Source organism: Polypterus senegalus, chromosome 14 (genome assembly GCF_016835505.1).
Source record: "Polypterus senegalus isolate Bchr_013 chromosome 14, ASM1683550v1, whole genome shotgun sequence".
Lineage (NCBI taxonomy): Eukaryota > Metazoa > Chordata > Cladistia > Polypteriformes > Polypteridae > Polypterus > Polypterus senegalus.
The window spans coordinates 56,168,658-56,192,479 of record NC_053167.1 but is presented as its reverse complement, the minus strand read 5'-3'; the positions used below and the strand labels follow the sequence as shown (position 1 = coordinate 56,192,479).

Here is a 23,822-nt window from a genome sequence, read left to right as displayed (position 1 = left end):
TCTGATGTGCTCCAGATTGACACCTTTGAATGTTTGGTACAGCAGAGCAAATTCAACCTGATCTACCACAGTGGGTTTGTTATCACCTTATTCAAGCTTTTCTCAACCTTTAAGTATTTGCGACCCGAGTTTTCATAACAGTTTTAATCGCGCCCCCCCCTCTAACATTTTTTTGAAATGTAGATGCATATTTGATTATACCTACTTAACTTTTATCGACATTTATCTAATTCTATACAGTATTTATTGTTCTATTATCAGAATGTAGTTTAAGTTAATTTGTTTTGGTTCCAACAGATGTTTTCTTTTTTTCACATCTTCGTGCCCCCCTTTTTGTTACTTCGCGCCCCACAGGTTGAGAACCACTGCCTTATTCAATGGAGGGGTTCATGGACGTCAAATGGCAATGAATAGAAATGGATTAATGTAAATACATGAGCTGCCATCCGCAATTAGACATCGCATTTTTTATTTTATTTTATTACAATCCATACATAGCAATCAAGTTTTTACAAAAAAAAGAATTATGTTAAGAACAGATCGATCCCCACCCCTGAGAGAGAGAGCAAGCCAAACGGTATAAGATTTAAGGCTTGTAAACATACCTAAGGTAATAAATTCTCTGTGCTTTATAAACTTATTTTAAAATATTACTGATTAGATCCTGCCATGTTTTGAAAAAAGTCTGTACAGATCCTCTAACTGAGTATTTGATTTTTTCCAATTTTAAATAATATAACACATCGGTTTCCCACTGACTTAAAAGAGGAGAGTTTGTGTTCTTCCAGTTTATCAGAATAAGTCTGCGTGCCAAGAGTGTAGTAAATGCAATCACAATTTGTTTGTCCTTCTCTACTTTAAGCCCCTCTGGAAGAACCCCAAACACAGCTGTTAATGGGTTAGGAGGGATTGTGAGTCCAAGGCATTCTGAGAGGTAATTAAAAACTTTTGTCCAGAATAATGTTAATTTTGTGCAGGCCCAGAACATGTGACCCAGTGAGGCTGGGGCTAGACATCGCATTTTGATGGCGATTTTGGCGATTCCCGAACAGATCTCTTATGCGATCCTTCCACAGTATCTCTCAAAATTATTTAGTTCAAATTGGTTATAAAGATCTCAAATCTGATCATTTTTTTTATTATTGTTAGTTTTGATGAGTCTTTAAGTCGGATCAAACGCGGGCTAGCACTACGCTCAGAATTTGAAAAGCAACCAACTTAGTTAGTTGAGCCATCGATGGCATCATTTCTTTGTAGCTAATTCGTTACTTTCATGCTCCACAAAATATTGTAAAGTATTAATAAATGAAATATTTCAATACTTGATCGAATAAAAACAACTGATTTAAGGATTTCACCTTTTCTTTCTCAAATGTGCTTACCTATATCATGGCAAAGTACAGGGATAAACCTTTATTTTCCGTCTACTCCATTTTAATTAAGTCAAACCAAAGAAAACATTTAAGGCTATTAAATGTGATCTCAAGAAAAGATGAAGGTTAATTCTAATACTAATAACAGGAGCGATTATAATGATACAGTGCAAAAGTAAATACTAATTGAAAGAGCCGGGAATCCATGAGTGAGGCGTCTTATTTTGTTTAACTCTTGCTATCGTATAGTGCATTCTGCTTGTCGGCGTTAGTTATATATATAATTATATTTTTTAGACATCAGACACTAGAAGTTGCTGACGAACCCTTCTCTTAAAAAGGAATAAGAGTTATAACAGACGTCATTGAAGTGGATCATGAGTTTGTGTAATGTTAATGAAAATGGCCAAGAGGGGTCACTAGAGAGGTGAGTGTCAAATGCTTCGAAGCTTCGATATGATTTCCGACACTATTGCTTCAAACGTTTTGATGCTTCATGAGGCTTCACTCCGCCCATCACTAGTGTCCTTTATATCTTATCATGTGCGGCCGTTCACCGTGTGCCCAGCTTCCAGTGTGTGTGCTTTATTTGCTCATCGTGCGCGACGGCTAGGCCATTCACTGCGCGCCCAGCTTCCAGTGTAGGCCCACGCGCGGCGCATGGGCGGGGCACGGTACAATGTGCGGTGGGGCCCGCGCATGTGCACTTCACTAGAAGACACACACACACACACGGACACTTGGACGCACACAGGGGTTTTATTAAAGAGGATATTAACAATAGCACACCATAACCTTCTGGTTTCCGTGTCTGGGCCAGTTTTGCATCCATCTACAAACAACACCCTGAGCTCTCACTTCTTTTAGTTTGATGCACAACCTCTCATGAGGCACCTTATCAAATGCTTTGCTCCATTTCAAATCAGGGTCGCAGTCTTGTTCCACAGAGTAATCAAAATAACCAGACACCTTTAACTCTGGGTTGATGTTGACAGACAGTACACTTCAACACCTGCACTTATGTTTGCACATTCTTCACAATGGAAATTTTTAAACGGATAAAACTTTAACTAATGTTTTTTGAAATGCTATCTCAGTCTCTGCTATTTGGACCCTTACTGGAAAAGTAACTGAAAGTATTAAAACTAGACTGGAATAGTTAAATTTTTCAAAATTAAGAAATAATTTATGCCTTTGCTGAAGCAATTAAAGGTCCACAAACTAGAAGTTAAACAGTGACTTTTTAGTAAAAATGAGAGGGCTGAGAAAAGGCTGACTAGCAAAAACAAAATACCTGTATGCTACTTCTACAGATAACTAGAACAAAAAAAAGAAGCATAGGATGTTCTGACAGTAGACAACTACACTGAATACTGCAAAAAAAAATGTGGCAGATAAATACACATATGATAAGGGATGGTGTGACACTTGGAGATTTGATATTTGTTTGCTTTGTGGATATGTTTCTCTCGTTTTAGCTCTTCTTTATTTTAATATGTAAGAAATACAAATAAATACAACTTTTCAGATTGCATTTGCAACAAATATATCTGGACAAACATATTTATTATAAAAGACAGACTTACTGGTTCCAGAGCTCATGTTCTAGTAGCCGATGGTCAAAAATATTTATCTGGGTCTCTTCAACTAAAAACATGACAACTGCCCTAACGTCAAAAAGGAGAAAAGAAATGTTTATATTGCAGACAGAAGATGAATAACAAGGTCACTATTAAAAATCATCTGTAACTCAAAAAGATTAGCTGAGAATCCAAAATGAAGTACACCGAGCTAGACAATTTTCTCTTGTTTTTAAAATGTATGAATAAAATCGGACATTAACAGACATTTGTTTCTCTTGAATCTATTATCCTGATTCCATCTGTATATTATATATCCAAATATTTTGCCTTCTGGATCACTATATTTTTGTAGGTATGTTAAATATATACAACTGACAGTTTACTCACCTATCTGAACCATAAATGCTCCAAGCTTTTCCAATTCCACGAGCCAAGACTACAACAGAGGTATTGTCCATAACATGTACATCATGTATGCCAGCAACATTTAGAACGTGCCTTATCAAAAAGAATTTCCAGATGACAGTGTAAGATTTATTAATTTCCACTAAATCCCAGGTATAGCAAGGTTACCAAAATATTAAAGAAAAATTAAAAAGACTGGATTAAATATATCCCTATCCAAAAGCAGGGTGTTATCTACAAATGCACAAAATAATGCACATAAACTTTATTTCCTCTTACTACACATGAGGATTGTTTCTTTCACATTTTACCTGTGCAATGCAGGCATTCGTGATGCTAATCCCCCAAAACTGGCAGCAATTGTGTTAATTTCGATCTGCTTCAGTGATGTCATCCCATTTTCTCCACAGTGCAACATGTAGTCTGATCGATTCAAACCTAAATTAATGGGCTGAAAAACAAAGACATGCTAAATTACAAAAGGGCTTATAAAAAGTCTAGCTGGATATTGCCAATTCTTTGGCATCATACAGAATTTCCATATGCTAAAACTAAAGACTTTCTGCCATTAGAAGGTCTAATAAAGCCTATGGTTTAACTGAACTGCTTGCCATGAATAATGATTTAATTGATCATTATTTAACAGTTATTTTTGTTTAAACTAGTTCTTCTTTTATGTAAGAGAAACCTCAAAAACATACATTGAAAAGAGTGACTGCACTATAAACATTTTAAATATTCTACCAAACTAATACCCACATCATAACCCTTTACAACACAATTTCAAGAAGTGCTGCAGTCATCAGGAGTTAGTTCTTCTTGAAACTAATTTCATTTGGTAGACATCAAGGCTTGAACTACAGGAAAAAATAATATGTATGCACTTGGAATATTTCTGTCACAGGTTGTCAGGCTTTCCTCTTAAAATCCCAAAGATGCACGTATTAACATATAAGTGTAGGTATGCACTTGACTATACACAGAGATGCACTGGCACAAGCTCTGGGTTGGGAGCTATCTTGCAACTCCTTTTTGCCAGCATGGATTTGGACTGTCTGTGAATCTTAAACTTAAATAGGAGGATTATCAAACTGTTAAACATAACAATATTTTGCAAACAAAGCAAAGACAGTTCAAAATTACCTCATCAACTTTTCCATATTTTATATATTCCATATATATATATATATATACACTAGCAAAATACCCGCGCTTCGCAGCGGAGAAGTAGTGTGTTAAAGAAGCAATGAAAAGAAAAGGAAACATTTTGAAAATAACGTAACATGATTGTCAATGTAATTGTTTTGTCACTATTGTGAGTGATGAGTGTTGCTGTCATATATATATATATATAAAAATATATATATATGTATTTACACACACACACACACACACATACATACATATACATACACACATATATACACACAAATACACATATATATACACACAAATACACATATACATACATATATATATACATATATATATATACACACACACATATATACACACACATATATATATATCTAAATATATATATATATAAAAATATATATATATATATATAAAAATATATATATATATAAAAATATATATATATATATAAAAATATATATATATATATATATATATATATATATATATATATATATATATATATATATATATATATAAATATATATATTGTCAGGGACGCCAGGAGGGACCGGAAGAGGGTCAGAGCCCTGCCTGGATCACGTGGGGTTCGCCTTCCGGGTTGCTTTGGGGACCACGGGTCAAGGGCATGGAAGCCTTTTCCTGTAGGAGCCCGTGGTCACCGCCAGGAGGCCCAATGCCTTGGGACTTGTTTCCCCAGCACTCCTGCCACACCAGGAAGTGCTGGGGAAGATTTATAACGCCGCCGAGAGCAGCCGGGAGGACAGCTGAGACTTCCGCCACGCTGGGGCGCGGGCTAACGAAGGAATGCCGGGAACACCAGGTGCTCATCCGGTCAGCTATAAAGGGGCCGTCTCCCTTCATTCAGAGCTGGAGTCGGGTGGAAGGAGGACAAGCAGTGGAGAGTGGAGGCGGCCCGAAGAAAGGCATTGTGGCCAGGACTTTGTGTTATTTGGGGTTTGTGCACTGAACTGGGTCTTTGTGACCATTATTTGGGGGTCTTTGTGACCAGTATTTGGGGGTCTTTGTGACCAAAGAACTGTACATAGTGTAAATAAACGTGTGGTGGTTGTGAAAAACAAGATGTCTGCCTGTCTGTGCGCGGGTGCCGTTGACATCTGGCGTAGTCGGCAGGATGCTCCGCCTGTTGCAAGGCGGGGACCTGCAACAAATAAATTTGTTGTGGACGGCCGGGCGCAGCAGGGGACACCACCCACGTTCGCGGTGCTGCGTGCACACAGCCCCGCTGGAGAGAAGAAACCCCACGGACCGCCAGGAGGGCCGGGCGTGTTTTTCTTTCTCAGGCAGGGACTTCCGGATTCACGCCGGTGGCGGGCGATGCCGGTCTGCAGGGCGCTGGCAGCACGGTGGCAGCCGCAGGCTGCGGAGAAGGAGACGCTGCCTCAAGAGTGCTGGCAACAAAGAGCTGCCGGCAGGCATATCGACGCCGAGAAAAGGGAGGCAAGATGGCTGCGGACCGGATGTCCCTCCCCCTGACAGGCACGTGGTTGGACGGTGTGTCTTGGGTGCCCGCCAATGACCGAAGAGAGGCGGGACCAGGGAACATTCGTCACGGGCCGGGGGGAGACCCGATTGGGCCAGAGGAGAGGGCCCACAGGAAGTGGCCGACGTCGGAGGCTGACGACAGGTAGGCTCGCGCCGGTTGACTTTCTGTCCTTGCCGGCTGCTCTGACGGAGCTGGGGGCGTGCCTTCAGCCTGCAGAGCAGAGTGTGTTACAGTTGCTACGTGCCCTCCGGGCTGCAGTGCGGGATCTGGAGAAGAAGGCGCTCGCGACCTTACGGAAGTTTCGACTGACAGCGGGACGGCGCGGCGCTGGAATCTCCAGCCGGAGAGGTACGGCGGATTTGGTGAGTACAGCCGACTCCGTACAGCAACTGGGAGGGTCTGCCGAAAATGGCTGTGATAACGATGAGCAGTTTCGAGTAAGCAGCCCTCCGACAAATAGTGCGGCGCTAATGGCTGTATGCGCTGGCGAGGGGAGTCCGAGAGGACGAGAATGGACACGGGCTGCTTAGTGCCCTGGTCCTAGCGCCCGCCCGAGTTGGCTGCGGCCTCGCTGTACTGTAGGGACGCAGACAGGAAAGGGGCTTGTGTTTGTTAATACAAAGTCGCGTACCGCCAAGGCGCCCAAGAGTAAAGGGAGGATTAAGCGGCTGGGTGCTGCTTCCTCCAATATGGTGAGACGCGTTGCTGGGTGCACGCGTATGGCTGGCTGCCCTCTGGGGGAGCAGAGGAATACCCGGAGGCAGGCAGAGAGAGAGCAGGCGGTGCCGACGACTACATCATCGAGGGACACGGAAGCCGCGGAGAGGGTGCCGATCACGCAAGTGCCGGGGTGATTGGAGGGGGGAACGCTGCCCGTGCATGGCACGAGCTGGGTGCTTGGGCAGCGGTTCTGCCCCTGTGTTCTCTTTTGTAGGGACGGACCCCGGGCGGGCTGAAGGAACCCTTCGTGGCGGAACAGCCCTCTGATGTCGGGCCGCCAGCGGAATGATCTCTGCCGCGCGCAGCTGCGCTAACAGCTGGAGGAGCCTACGGGGAACGAGTGGCTCGGAACAAAGGCGCGGAGGTCTCGGAGGGGGTGCCGATCGAGGAGGCCCGGGGTGCCGGTAAAAGGGGGGAGCACAACCTGGGCGAGGCCCAGGGATGCACCAGGGGCTGGTGCTCGGATTGTGTCTCCGCCCCTGTCCCTGCTAGGAGTGCGGGGCCGGACCCCGGCTATCCTCGAGTGGGACCCGTTTCGGGGCTCTGCTGCCCTCGCGGGACGGGTCGCTCTTTCCCACGAGTGGTCTTCGCTGGCTGTGGGGCACTGTCAGGGATGCCAGGGGCCATGACCCGCCGGGACGCCAGGAGGGACCGGAAGAGGGTCAGAGCCCTGCCTGGATCACGTGGGGTTGCCTTCGGGTTGCTTTGGGGACCACGGGTCAAGGGCATGGAACCCTTTTCCTGTAGGAGCCCGTGGTCACCGCCAGGAGGCGCCCCAATGCCTTGGGGACTTGTTTCCCCAGCACTCCTGCCACACCAGGAAGTGCTGGGGGGAAGATTTATAACGCCGCCCGAGAGCAGCCGGGAGGACAGCCGGCACTTCCGCCACGCTGGGGCGTGGCCAACGAAGGAATGCCGGGAACACCAGGTGCTCATCCGGGTCAGCTATAAAAGGGGCCGTCTCCCTTCATTCAGAGCTGGAGTCGGGTGGAAGGAGGACGAAGCAGTGGAGAGTGGAGGCGGCCCGAAGAAAGGCATTGTGGCCAGGACTTTGTGTTATTTGGGGTTTGTGCACTGAACTGGGTCTTTGTGACTATTATTTGGGGGTCTTTGTGACCAGTATTTGGGGGTCTTTGTGACCAGTATTTGGGGGTCTTTGTGACCAAAGAACTGTACATAGTGTAAATAAACGTGTGGTGGTTGTGAAAAACAAGATGTCTGCCTGTCTGTGCTGGTGCCGTTGACAATAAAATATATATATATATATATATATATATATATATATATATACTAGCAAAATACCAGCTTCAGAGCGGAGAAGTAGTGTGTTAAAGAAGCAATGAAAAGAAAAGGAAACATTTTGAAAATAACGTAACCTGATTGTCAATGTAATTGTTTTCTCACTGTTGTGAGTGATGAGTGTTGTTGTCATATATATATATATATATATATATATATATATATATATATATATATATATATATATTTACACACACACACATAAACATATATATATATATACACATATCTATACATATACACATATATACATACATATATATCTACATATATACACACACATATATACACACATATACATACATACACACACATATATACACACACAGCTATTTCGTATCAGTGCAATACGCTGTTTGTTAAAACGTTGACTCCAGCTTACGTGCAATAACAAATCAAATCATTCAGTTGTCTTTGCTCATATGTCATTTTACAGCTGGACGCCTGGCATCTTTTTTTGGCCACAAGTTCGTTTCTGATTGGTGTGAGGTTCTGTGTTGTGGAGATTCTCAGGATGGATTGCAGGTGCTCATCAGTGAGGCGACTCCTGTGTGCTGTTTTGTTAGTCTTTATCACTGAGAAGAGCTTCGCACACAGATATGTGCTACCAAACATGCACAAGGTTCGAGCCGCATGTAGACGGACTTTTTTTGTTCTTCAAAGTCACCAAAGCGCCGTGCAAACTCAGTGCGCAATAACTCTAGCTTCGCAATAACTTGCAGCATCATAAGGTAGACTTGATTAACGCGGTAAGTGTTCGGCAAGGCAGCTGAAGCGCTGCATTATGGGATCTGTAGTTTATTGTGTTACCAGCGCTTCATATACCCGGCTTTAATAACAATAATACAGTATATAAAATGATCTCGGGCGGATATAATTACACGCCGGGCGGATGTGTCCCGCCCTTGAGTTTGACACATATGGACTGAATAGAACTTGAAAAGATATATTTTTCAAATGTGATTGCATAATTCAGATAGAGTTGACGCACTACAGCCTGCATGCCTCAATGAGTCATCCTCCCCTCGCTCTTACTTTTTTACCGTTCATCTAATGAATACACTGAGTATGGCTTTACCAAAACAATCATTGATGGCGAATAAAGTATAGGGTGGTGTTTGACACAAACTCAGCGAAACTGCGAGAGAAAGTTTTAAGTGCCAGGACTAAGGTAACATTAAATAAAGCTATGGACATAGCACGAGATGGCACCAGCACAGCTGGGAACCTTCGATGCAAGTACACCGAGTGGCTCACGTGAACTGACGCAGTGCACAGCCAAAAGCAACAGTTCCAAAGAGCGCTGAACAAAAACCGAATTACACAAGGCAGCAAAAAATATGAAGCGTCTGATAAGCATATTCATAAATCCAACTACTGCGGAAACAAAGCACACGTTGGAAAAAGTCAATGTCCCACTAAAGGAAGACAGTGTAAAAAAAACCCGTGCATGCAGTGTGTCAGGTCTCAGATAAAGAAGAAGACGAGCTGTTTATTGATGCAGTAAGAAACGAATCGATGAATGAAACCTGTCATCTTTACAACGATTGACAAACACGGAATGTAACTTGAACACAACACATCCTACAAATACGAACCTGATTGAAAGAAATAATGATAATCAAATCCTTGATGACAGCAACACTCAGTAACACTCACAAAACAAATACTGTATATTGACAGTCATGTTACGTTATTTTTAAAAATGTTCCCTTTTCTTTTTCTAGCTTTTTTAACACACTACTTCTCCGCTGCGACTTTCCCTGTTGCCAAGTGCGTATTTGGGAACACCATAGTGACGACTTGGTTTAACATTACTTGGCAACAGGGAAAGTGGGGCAAGGTGCACTGGTTCATTTGTGTCTCCCATAAAAGCAGCTTCACTTGAAATCACTTTGTGATTGTGCACGGGTTAAAACGTCCGCTGAAGTGTCAGATTCTTATTTAATTCTTCTGCTTTCTTTATCTTCTGCACTGCATTCAGGTTACCCTGATGTTTTGTTTCATAGTGCCGTCTTAGATTAAATTCTGTAATTACAGCCACATTAGCTCCACAAATGAGACACACGGGTTCAGTAAACATATACTCAGCCTCCCATCGGTTTTTAAAGGCTCTATTTTCAGAATCAACTTTTCTCTTCAGCATCGTGTGAGCTAGCTTCGCAATAACTTGCAGCATCATAAGCTAGACTTGATTAACGCGGTAAGTGTTCAGCAAGGCAACTGAAGCGCTGCATTATGGGATCTGTAGTTTATTGTGTTACCAGCGCTTCATTTACCCGGGCAATTAATAACAATAATACAGTATATAAAATGATCTCGCGGGCCGGATATAATTACACGCCGGGCCGGATGTGGCCCGCGGCCCTTGAGTTTGACACATATGGCCTAAATAGAACTTGAAAAGATATATTTTTTCAAATGTGATCGCGCAATTCAGATAGAGTTGACGCGCACTACAGTCTGCATGCCTCAATAAGTCATCCTCCCCTCGCTCTTACTTTTTTACCGTTCATCTAATGAATACACTGAGTATGGCTTTACCAAAACAATCTTTGATGGCGAATAAAGTATCCATTATTCGAGTATGTAGATCGGGATATATATATACATATATATATACCCGCATATCGCAGCGGAGAAGTAGTTTGTTAAAAAAGCTAGAAAAAGAAAAGGGAACATTTTAAAAATAACGTAACATGACTGTCAATATACAGTATTTGTTTTGTGAGTGTTACTGAGTGTTGCTGTCATCAAGGATTTGATTATCATTATTTCTTTCAATCAGGTTCGTATTTGGAGGACATGTTGTGTTTAAGTTACATTCCGTGTTTGTCAACCGTTGTAAAGATAACAGGTTTCATTCATTGAAGTGTTCACTACCCAAATCGCTACTCGTGAATCTAAGATGTTTAACAAGCATTCCCGGTATTAACTTGTGGATTTGCCTGCGAATATTTAGTTGCAGCGTGTCCATGAACTTGTGGATTTGCCTGCGAGTATTTAGCGACAGCGTGTCTATTAACTTGTGGATTTTTCTGCGAGTATTTCGCGGCAGTGTCACGAAGCTGTTTCCGTCTAGCTGCATCAGAAAATGTACCATGACGTCTGACACGCCTCCTTTTTACTGTTTTCTCACAGCTTGGATTGCTGCTGACGGACGGCCTTATGTGGGCAGGCAGTCAATTACGAGGGAGGCGTAGAGATGGGGGACGCAACTCTGCCTCACACTGCGACCGAGCTGCAGGCTATGGACGTATATATGTACATAAGTAGGATTCAATTATGACCGTTCCGCGTAGAATTTCGAAATAAAACCTGCTTAACTTTTTAAGTAAGCTGTAAGGAATGAGCCTGCCAAATTTCAGCCTTCTACCTACACGGGAAGTTGGAGAATTAGTGATGAGTGAGTCAGTCAGTGAGGGCTTTGCCTTGTATTAGTATAGATACACACACACACACGTATTATATATATATATATATATATATATATATATATATATATATATATATATATATATATATATATATATATATATATATATATATATATATATATATATATATATAATGGGCAGCATGGTGGCACAGTGGTAGCGCAGCTGCCTCGCAGTTAGGAGACCCGGGTTCACTTCCCGGGTCCTCCCTGCGTGAAGTTTGCATGTTCTCCCTGTGTCTGCATGGGTTTCCTCCGGGCGCTACGGTTTCCTTCCACAGACCAAAGACATGCAGGTTAGGTGTATTGGTTCCTGCCTTGTGCCCTGTGTTGGCTGGGATTGGCTCCAGCAGATCCTAGTGACCCTGTGTTCGGATTCAGCGGGTTGGAAAATGGATGGATATATATATATGTATACATATACACACCTGAATATATTAAATGGTATAAGTAATTACTCTACACTATTCCAAAACAAATATAACTGTCTGTTTCTTAAAAAATATCTACAATTTGCTAAAATGGTGAAAGCAGAAAAAAAACAATTTAAACAGACATTTACAGCTCAACAAATAACAGTATTCCACACTTAATATGACATTTCTTACAGGATTATGAAAAGTTAAATATAACTAATTTAATATATGTTTCTTTCAAAAATATTAACTTAACACTGACTACTCTCTTTTAACTAATTTATTTTTTAAGAGTAATAATAAATAAAAGTATGTTACCGAAGAAGTGCCTTCCTGGAGAACATGTCTGTAGATCTGAAAAAGTCTTGCTGTAAAATTATCCACTATAATTGTGCTGCAATAAATTAAAAAGTCAAGGGAGAAACAACACGTAAATACATCCACAATTAAATGTGCTAAATTCTGCAAAGAAATCTCACAACTGGAATATTAACAGAATAAAAATAAAAATGTATAGATAAAATGTATACATTGAATTAGAATTTAAATCTTAATCTCAATTTAAATTGCATTAACTCAGTTCAATTTGGAATTAATGTAGGGAAGTTAAGCTTCAAGAGATCGCCCAGAAAAGCTGACCCTCCTAAAATCTCCCATCATTAGATGAAGGCAGCCTTGGGGTGTTTTGCCAGCATTTTTACATGGTTTCAGTGCATTTCATAAATTATTACTTGCTGTTACTTGCAGAATAGTTGGTAGGTAATTTTCCCTTAAAATGTAAAATGTGAATGAAATGCTTTGCTTACAGCCCCACCACAACCTGTTTAACTAGTCTAAAGCTAGTTCTGTTGTGTTATGATATTTGTGACCTGCACTGTTGGCTGTAATTGATCATTTGAGGCAACCCTGGTATGAGCAAAAATAAATAGAGAGATAGAAATTAAATAAAATTAAATTAAGTTATAAATTAAAAAAAATACAGACTGGGGCATAGTTATACCATATAATCTAATATTAAAACCTTCAAACAAGCACTAAAGTCTTTTTCATAACATAACTGATCACTGAAAATGTTTTCTGGAAGATGTATTGGATTACAAAAAGAATGTTAGTTGTTTTTTTTCATAGTATTATCCATTAGATCTAGACATTAAATCTTACATTTCTGCTTTATCTCGTAGGGCAAAACTACCAGCACTTCTATTATGTTTTCTTTAGCAAATAAGAAAGTAAAAACATACTGGAAAAGCAATACCATATTCCTGTCTGTTTAGACATTCATCCTTATTCACTTCACTTCATTTTAAAAATTATATTTTCACCAATATGTAGCATAATTAAGATTAAAACATATTTTTAAACATTGTTAGAACATTAAAATTAAGCCATACTTTATATTGTACTTAAGTCTGAACTGTGACAGATTCTATATCTCTATCTTACACTTCTTTCACATTCAAACACTGATCTTAATTTAAGTTTATACTGTAAAGCATATAACTAAGTATTATTAAACATGCTTTTGAGGTAGTCTAAGATGTGATTTTGATTCATGTTGGCTTTCTTGAACAAAGTATGGTTCTGTCCTTGAAACTAATATAAGTTGTCAAAGATGAGACAAGTGACATAAAAAAAAGAGTTGGGGCAGCCACCCCCTGGTCTGGTGTGGAATTACCATCCTTCGAGCCCTTTAGCTGCCTCGCATGTGCACGTGTGTGACAATGTACAAAAGATTTTCATGCAACATTTGTAGTGATTTGCTTGTGGCATGTCAATCAAGCACTCAACTGCTTGTACTTGACTTTTTCACACAGGAAACAAAACATTAATAAACCAAATGCAGAGAAGGTATTGTTCTTCTTTTACTATCTGATTGAGTGGTGGTGACATTTAAGACTGAACTAAAGAATGGATGAAATAATGGGCATGTTTAAGGAATATTATCTTACTTTAGAATTTTTGGTTATGTACTTATGTTAAAAGATCCTATAAATAGGGTCTGAAGTGTCACTTCTCTTTTTCGCTACACCACGAATTTCAGTCAAATGGCCTATACCAGACATTGCTTAAAGCAACAAGGTTAACAAGACCACAAAAACAGTATTTTAACTCAGGTTAGGTATCAAAATGACATGTTACACTTCTGGACATACCTGGCAAGAGCTTGCTCCAGAAATGTGCTGTCCCGACTAACCTTGTCCACCAACAGATTAAAGTCCTTCTGTACAAGTCTGGCCTGTTCAAATATGGATTTAGGAATGGGGGATGGGAAAAGTGTAAATGGAGCATAGCTTACAACCTGAAAAAAATAATAAAGAGTTTATAGTAGCAAAATATGTAAAGACCAATAAATAACTGGGATATTTCTGAGCTGAAGCAGAACAATTTTTTTGCCTTTTACTTCATTCTATTTTAGTTACTCTTTTCTTTGGATGATCTAAAAAAACAATTATTTCTTATCTTAACTGTATGTAGGCAATATCTACAAATTACCAGGTTAATCTCAGTATTCATTTAGTTTCCATTGTGCAGCATCACTCTGCAGTCACCCTCCCCAAATTAATCTAAACATTGCTTGTGAAAATGGAGCTTTATGCTGCACTGAGTATATAGCCCAAATGATCAGTCCAAAGACTCTAAAGAAGGAATACCGTTACTATTATCATATAACAGTAGTGTGATAAAGTGTGGCACTGTACCTCTGTCTATTATCAAGTATAGGATAGGCTAACAAAAAGAAAGAAGAAAGTATAGGAGGAAAAAAAATATGTATTCATTTAAGGAAAAATGGCAGCTGCTTCCACTGCAAACACAAAATCCCATTTATTTATTTTTGTACATCTCAGAGCACTTGTTTACTTGTGTTTTTTTGTATTGTTTTAGTCTATGTGTGAAACTGACTTGTGTTTTTTAAAATAAAAAAGTGTATTATGCATTTAAGTCAGGCAAATAAACAACAACACAGAATTAGCCATGCTGTAAAAAATGTGATAAAGAATTCATACAAAAATCAGCCCTCACATTAAGTACAAAAGGAAAAGGAAAATAATTCAGATTCCTATCATAGCATCAGATTATTCATGCAGGTTTGGTTAAAAAAATAAAATAAAAAAATATAACTGCATATAGGGAAATGCGAAGTGTCAGATGACATTGGTTGTATAACAGGTATACACATGTAGGTGGTCAAAGCTTAAGTTGAAAATGAATGAAAAATAAACTCCATTCTAACCAAGATAATTGCCCATCATACCATATATTAAGGTTTAATTATAAAATATCAGCCTCTTTGGAGTAATGGGGTTAAAAATATGTCTGCATTTGTTAACACACATTACTGGTGAAAGGTGGACTAGTGCTGAATGAACAGCCATTATTTCAATCATATATATTTCAGTCTATGACAGACATTTTATAAACAAAAACTCATTGATTATATTTTACATTTTTGTTAGATGAAATATGCATGCAAATGTAACGCAAACTTTTCATACAGTGCATCCAGAAAGTATTCACAGCACATCACTTTTTCCACATTTTGTTATGTTACAGCCTTATTCCAAAATTGATTAAATTCATTTTTTTCCTCAGAATTCTACACACAACACCCAATAATGACAACATGAAAAAAGGTTACTTGAGGTTTTTGCAAATTTATTAAAAATAAAAAAACTGAGAAATCACATGTACATAAGTATTCACAGCCTTTGCTCAATACTTTGTCGATGCACCTTTGGCAGCAATTACAGCCTCAAGTGTTTTTGAATATGATGCCACAAGCTTGACACACCTATTCTTTCCACATAACAAAATGTGAAAAAAGTGATGCGCTGTGAATGCTTTCCGGATGCACTGTATACCCTTAGCCTATGAAAAAAAAATTACTTACACATTTTTCTCAAATGTATTGAGAATTCGACAATTTACAACTTAAAAGCATGTTAACATAGAAAAACAAAAATCAATAGAACTCAAAGGTTCAGCATTGGGCTTTTTATTTTGAGTTCATACAGTTCTATGCATGGTGCCTTATTGTAATTGTTATGCTGTCTTAGTTTGTCTTCCTTCTTTAACTGCTAACTCCATTGACAGTTTTAAAATTAAAAACCACAAACTTAAGCTAGCCTCATATTACATGACTTCTAGTCAGAGGGGATGTAAAACTTGATGACTTCTTGTGCTGATGAGGCCCGATTGCAGGACGAGAAATTCCAGGATGACCAATAAATGACTCTGTGTCAGCTTTCCAGCACATTTTCATATTTGCAAAGTATCACAAGCTTGTCACTTTTTTTTGCATTTGTTAACACACATTACTGGTGAAAGGTGGGCTAGTACTGAATGAAGAGACATTATTTCAATCTATAGTACCTCTATGAAAGACATTTTATAAACAAAAATTCATTGATCATATTTTACATTTTTTGTTAGATGAAATATGCATGCAAATGTAACGCAAACTCTTCATATACGCTTAGCCTTTGAAAAGAAAATTGTCTAAACAGTCTTCTCAAATGTACTGTATTGAGAATGCAACAATTTACAACTTAAAAGCATGTTAAAATAGAAAAACCAAAATCAGTAGAACTGAGAGGTTCAGCATTTGGCTTTTTATTTGGAGTTCATGCAGTTATATGCATGGCGCCTTATTGTAATTGTTATGCTTTGTCTTAGTTTGTCTTCCCTCTTTAACTGCTAACTCCATTGACAGTTTTAAAATTAAAAACCACAAACTTAAGCCAGCCTCATATTACATGACTTCTAGTCAGATGTAAAACTTGATGACTTCTTGTGCTGATGAGGCCCAACTGCAAGATGAGAAAATCCAGGATTATCAATAAATGACTCTGTGGCAGCTTTCCAGCACATTTTCATATCTGAAAAGTATCACAAGCTTGTCACTTTTTTTTGTCAGCCAACAACGTGCTAGTTTGACTGCTATACAAATCATTTCCTGCAACAGCGAGTTCAGCCACAATTTCCAATATGACCTGTTTCCATGTGGCTGCTTTGTATGAAGTTTACTGCTGGGTGTGTGCTCATTGGTTGTCAACTCTCACATCCACCCTTATAACCTAAGAAAGAATCAACTTACAGACCGGTTAGATTGAGCAGCTGGGAATGTCAAATTACACAACTGAGAATCATGGGAGTATGTTGGAACTGTGCCCAACACACTAAAATTAAGTAAATGAAATCTGCAACTGAGAAAAAATTTGCTAGAGAAATCGTGTAGTGTGACCTGGTCTTAAGGTAGGCTTCAAAAATACTGAATTTCTAATGTATAGGCATGATGTTAACTCAGTCCTCAGCCTTCATTTATTACAACTAATATATTTCTCTGAAAGCTTTGATATATTATTTTTCTTGGAAGCTGTAAATATGCTTAACGTACGTAACGTAACGTAAAAAGTATGTAGTAGGACTTTTGAACTTTTACTCCCTAGATATGCATAAAAAGCAAACAAATGCTACAGTTAAAAACCAATTAATTAATTTTGAACATTTTATGGGCGTCTTTGTTGTAAACAAAGCGAAATCAACAGTTGTACACAGTGATCATAAATCTGTCCCAATAATATGTCTCATTTATCATTAATAGCTTTTCTAAATGTATAAATGCCTGATTAAACATTCTGAAATTGTAACTACAGTATGTCAGGCTGAACTGTCGAGGCCCAATGGTTAAAATGAGCTGCATCTTCATTACCTGCTCCAATACTTGTGCAATTTTGGATTGTACATCCTTGCAGGTGTCCCATGACATATGCAAAATACTCATCAGCTTTATATTCAAAGGTTCTAGATGGTTAGTTAAGTGACATCAAGATTGTAGCCCCAAAGTAAAACATTTTCTAATAAATAACAAGGCAAAGATCCAATATGTGGTTTTATCATTTGCAAAATATATAATGATCCCTACAATGTGAACAAAAAAAGCAAAATTGAATCCTTTGCTATAGTTTGTATAATCATTAACACCACATCCTTAATATACACCAACATTGCAACTTATTGAATTACACAAATAGGGAATTATTTTGCTAGTAAATAAATCAGAGTTGGACAAGATACTACACTGGAATCTTAGAAACAGAAACTGGCTTCACAATACCTCTGATGAATTAGGATCTTCTTTCGTCCTCATGATGACACCATGTAAAGCAGCTGCATCCTTTGCCACCAGCGCTAACTGCTCCAAAAGAGCTCTGTCTGTAAATTTTTCACCCAGGCCTAATGAGCAAGCCATGAAACGTTCTCTATAAATCAAATTTAGATTTTAATTAGCACTTACTACCACATGACCTTGAAATAGGTTTGAGATTGTTATGATGCTTCACTTATTTTTTGCCAAGTCCTGAAGTAGTTAATTCAACCATTCATCCATACATTCATTCATTTCTTGAGCTGGCTTGAATAAATTCAGGATGCAGGAAAATGAAGCCTACCTCAAACAGCATAAGGTACAAGAAATCAACCTTAGCCAGGTCACCATTCTTTAACACACATACCCACTCATTTCATGTCAAATTTGAGTCACTACTCTCACTATAATGACAAACTTACTAATGTTGCTAATTCAAAGGTCTGGACTCCTAGATTCAAATGAACCTCCTGAATGAAGTAAGCAGGTTCCCCGTGGCACTGTACATTTTGTTCTGGGCACAGTGACTTCTTTCTACATATAAACATGCATATTTGGTTGAATGGCAAAACTAAACTATCCCAGCAAGAACATGTGTAGTAGTATAAGTGAGTGCACACACTGAACTATGATACCTGTTAGTATTTAGTCTCTTCCTTGTACCTGAAAGTGCTAAGATAGTCACTGTACCTGCTTATCAAAATGGGATATTCAGATTCAGAGAGAGAATGAATAAAACAATGTCAGTCTAAGCCAAATGTTATACAGAGAGTTGCTTCATTTGGAAGATGTTGGTACAAAAACAATTTTGAAGTCCAATAGAGCCACCAGTTAATAATAACAAACAACATTTCACATGTAAACATTTTCCACAAACTTCAATGAACAGGAGATCCCTAAAGAACACATGTTGTTGTACTGTATTTTGCAATATGTGCTGCTTAAACAATCAAACAGAAAACCACTAAAACATCAGTTGAAGAAACTACTGCCTGGTCCTCATAAGAGAGCAAAATAAGGATATCTGAATTTCCAGAGTAATGAATGTGCTTTTTCAAACAGGCAGAGGCAAAGCCAATTTAATTTTTTTTTTTTATATAAACCATGTGGCCTAATATCATGTTTCTTGAAGATCATCATTTCTTTGATCAAATGGCAATGGCATGCATCATGTGCCTTTGAGTTCACACCATCCCATTTCCACCAGCAATCTTGCCACACAATATTGAGCTGTGCTCAATACAGTATGTAAGCTTACTATGATGCAGTGATAGCGCTACCTCACCCAGTTACCAGGACTAAATAAATTCTCCTACAGTTCATCAGCTAGGTCATTTAATTTCTCAACAGTAAGGACACGCCACAGGGGGTCTAAAGTTGAACCACATGGTTACAATAATCTTGCACTTCATAAATATAATTCAGAAGATAAATTCTAGATCTTAGATTTTCCCTTGCTTACACAAAAACCATTATCAAAGATCAAGCACTTTCACCATGCGATACTTCATTAAACTTAAAGCACTTGAAGGACTTCAGCCTTCTGATTCATTCACATAAAGCTGCCTCAGATAAATACGTTGACATTTCTAATTGAAGGTTTGAAAACAGTGGCACCCTAATTTGTTGCAATGCAGGCTGCAGCTCAAAAATAAATAAATAAAAAACACCAGATCATTAAAGGTGTGTAACTCTCCATGACACATCTGTATTTTGGTTTGCCAAACTTCAATCTCGTACTTCTTCTTTCTATTGTATAAAAAAATGGGAACACTCCCTAACAATTAGAAACTACAACACATTACTTCATGTACATGTACTGAAGTACATTACTTCATAGTGGTGATAAACTGTAACACTATCAGAAATAAAGGACAAACGGGGAGCTGAGCATAAACCGATATAGGGGAGCCTGCTATCACCAACTGTTAGGGAAACTCAAAAAGAAATTTCCAACACTGAAACAATACCTTGAGACAAGTAGAATAAATTCTAAATATGCCCTAGGCTCAAAACATCTAGCCTTCCTCCAACTGAAATGGAGTATAATTTTTTTTTTATATATCAATAAACCAGTTGGGGCTGATTAAGTTTCGTTTTGCAAAACTGCAAAAAGCGCTGTTCAAATCTAGATTCTTTGTTCAACTTTTCAAAGCAAAAAACTAATTTACGTCTAAAACAGATAAACCATTGGAAATTGTTCCTGGATGTTCTTTTGCAAAAGCAAACTATAATGTAGGAGTTATTTGCACGTGTTAAGGAGTACGTGTTGTCAAGTCCGCAAAAAATATTTTCCAGGAGTACAGTACAAAGCGCAAGGTGGGAATTGGTCAAGGTACAACAGCCTATCATTGCGCCCATATACGTATTTATTTACATTGTTACAAATTTACGTTTGCCACAGTTAACCTAATTTAAAGGTCATTGTGGATGTACTGTGGAAACACCTCTCGTGCAAAGATTGATCATTAGCCATGAATCAGCAGCACTAATCACTGCGCTACCATTCTGTCTCTTACTCGGCAAGACAGACATCTCATCTATTCAATTTAATAAGCAATCATTTCCGGATCTGGGATTGACTAATAGATCTTACCTTAGGGTTTCTGTGCGACGCCTATCAATTTAGTTAAACGAAGACGTTCTTGTCGCTACCTTTAATAAATGTGAGTCCACTTTATTAAGTAAATTCCTGCTAAATAAAGCCTTTTGAATTGTTTCTTCCCCCGACATCTAAGTCAACTAGTTAAAACTAATATGGCCACACCCCCAACATACACAGACATATAATTGGATGTCTTCAGTCACATGCTAACCTAGGTCCCTGAAGGATGGCTTTTGCATAAAGAAAGCATAAGTCCCACCCAATCAGAGGGCTGAGAGAAATTCGATTGGTTATTAAACGGTACACACTGTCAATAATTTTCCAATTGGAAATTGTAATGGGGCAAAACCATACGAGAATTGTGCAGAGTCATCGGAATGGTTGTCTTTTTGTTTTGAAATGTAAAGTCATCGTGACTGGTTGGTTTTACGGAACTTGGATTGTTCATATGGGCATCTTTATACTGGAGTCCTGCAAATATGACGTCATAAAGGTCGAAAAATTTACCTCAGAAACAATATGTAATGTCGTACGTCCATTATCTGAATACAACATTGCATGGACTGATTAGCAAATTATTCCTCTTAACTCAGAAACAAGCGAGCGTGCTTATAGAGAAAGCAGATCTTTGAAAGGAATTGAACGGTAATATAGTTCAGAAAATAGTTTTCACACAGTGCCAAGTTAAACGAAAAAAATATTTTTACTATAGTATCTGATATACTTTTTGACCGTAGTATTTTGCCAGTTCCTATTGTATATAGCGACCAGAGATAACAGGATGGTTAGTTTGTGATGTTCCGAATCCATAATCGTTCCCTTACATCTTTTATTAGGCCTGTGCACCGTCGTTCAGCACACCATTTTAACATTTTTGTAACAATTCCTTTTCTGCACAGACACTAAAAATTGTTATTCCTGTTGAAACTTTTATACACTGTGTTTTCATGTAGACACTAAACTTCTCGAAGAACTTGGCTCACAAATTGCCCCAAAGACACGGAATTCATGTATTTAGTACTGTGGATGAACAGACTTCATTCTAGTACATTTATGTTGTCTTAGCCATTCAATATCTGAAATGAACCCCTTTTGTTAGTGTAATTTACAACCTTTAGACTCTTACATATCAGTAATACACTTGAATATTTTAATAAAATAGTTTTAAATGCAGTCAATTTTTTCTTGTCAAGGATTTTACTAAAAGGAATATATAATTGCTCACTTTCCTAAACCTCCCCTGTTACTGACAGCAGAGTGTTTACTGCAAAGTAACATTACTGATGAAGGAAATGTCCTATGTATTTCCACTTAGTAATATTTTATATAGAAACATGTTAAAATTAGATCCTTACCTCTCAATTGGAAGTCAGCTCAAAACAATATACTGGGTGGTCCAGATCTAATTATGCAACTTTTAATGCAATGCACCGCGGAATCATTGCCCGTTATCGAGAAAAGGGCAAACACATTGCACCTGCTGTTCAACTGACAACCGTCTCCCCGCTATTTTGGAATGCAAGGCAGGTGCTTGCGCTTGCCATGTATCGGAAACAAAAATTATTTTTTGTGAATCCTCTATGTAATAAACTTAATAAGTTATAGCGTAATGAAAATTGCATAATTAGATCTGGACCACCCTATACATCAATTTCAGAACTGTATACTGTATCGCACACTTTACTGTAAAAATAAACTGTCATATGTCTACCACTGAGAGTTTTCATTAATCACCTTTGTTCCTTGGCTACATAACCTGGCTATGGCCTGTGTTTAAAGATGTCTTTATGCACCTTTTGGGAAGTATTGGGGTTACCACAAAGTCTCATCCTATGATAGACCATACGATATGCCATCACTTAATGGCCACTCTTATCATAATAACTTTACAAAGCTAAACTCGCATTCTCACTCTGCACCACTCAGAAAAGATGTTTTGTGGTAGTTAAAATCAGAAACAATTACATTTACTGAATGTGGAAGAACTCAAAAATGTTTCAGTGTCTCGTAGCTGTTTGTGTTCTTTAAAGCAACAATTGATGATACTTAATTGCTATAAACCTTCTAGCCATTTTAGTTTCTTAAATTGATACTTCTTGGTCATTCAGTCATTTTCCAACCCGCTATATCTCAACACAGGGTCACGGGGGTCTGCTGGAGCCAATCCCAGCCAGCACAGGGCAGGAACAAAGTTCAGGCAAGGCGACAGCCCACCACAGGACACACACACCAAGCACACACGAGGGACAATTGAGGATCGCCAATGCACCTAACCTGCATGTCTTTGGACTGTGGGAGGAAACCGGAGCACAGCCATGCAGACACGGGGAGAACATGCAAACTCCACACAGGGAGGACCCGGGAAGCAAACCGAGTTCTCCTCACTGTGAGGCAGCAGCGCTGCCACTGCACCACCCCTACTTCTTGGTGTTTTTCTTTTATATCCTTTGCTTTTTGTATTTGATGGGAAGTTTAAGTACTCAATAAAGTATTTAATATGCAACTGCATCTATTTTTTAAACATATATATGTACTGTATTGTACTACTTTGACAAAAATGAAAAACAGAGTTAGCAGGTACATTTTTAACATCATCATTATATCAGAATTGTTTGCTCAGAATATATTGCACATTTTGCAGGAGGTACAAAGGTGAATTTGGCAAAGGTTCATGAGGTGCATTTTGAAGTAGATAGATAGATAGATAGATAGATAGATAGATAGATAGATAGATAGATAGATAGATAGATAGATAGATAGATATTTTATTATTCCCTTAAAGTATCTATCTATCTATCTATCTATCTACTTAAGGTTCATGCAGTGCAATTTCCCACATTAAGTGGCACCTGTGTAGTGCTCAAACATTTGAGTGAATGATCTTTTCATTGTTTTTCTCTAATGGATGAAATAAATGGAAGGTATAATCAGGAATACCACCTACTGGAAGTTCTGTTTACCTGGCCTTTGTTGTGTCCTAACATAAAATTACATAACACTCTCAAACTTGCTTAATCTGTTAACTGGCTATAGGGGCCAATAGCCTATACCAGTAATATTTAGTATAAGACAGTAATAAACTCTGGACTGGGCACATTTATTGCAAGACCCACTCACTCACATACCTACTTTCACATTGTGCCAGTTTAGAATTTGACCTAAAACACACCACTTT

At 38.6% G+C, this 23,822-nt stretch overlaps 1 protein-coding gene across 3 annotated transcripts in view; it reads right to left on the bottom strand.

The window, feature by feature from the left end:
* The window catches only part of gss (glutathione synthetase), a 52,967-nt gene extending 32,148 nt beyond the window's left edge, over positions 1–20,819 (bottom strand). For all 3 annotated transcript variants that reach the window (XM_039734964.1, XM_039734962.1, XM_039734963.1), the window contains exons 1-7: positions 20,639–20,819; positions 18,013–18,157; positions 14,051–14,196; positions 12,216–12,291; positions 3,673–3,812; positions 3,344–3,454; positions 2,960–3,040 (exon numbers count right to left, since the gene is read on the bottom strand). In XM_039734964.1, coding sequence (XP_039590898.1) covers positions 2,960–3,040; positions 3,344–3,454; positions 3,673–3,812; positions 12,216–12,291; positions 14,051–14,196; positions 18,013–18,147 — 689 coding nt within the window. In that variant the 5' untranslated portion in view covers positions 18,148–18,157; positions 20,639–20,819. The remainder of the gene's footprint in view (positions 1–2,959; positions 3,041–3,343; positions 3,455–3,672; positions 3,813–12,215; positions 12,292–14,050; positions 14,197–18,012; positions 18,158–20,638) is intronic.
* Positions 20,820–23,822: the final 3,003 nt, after the last annotated feature.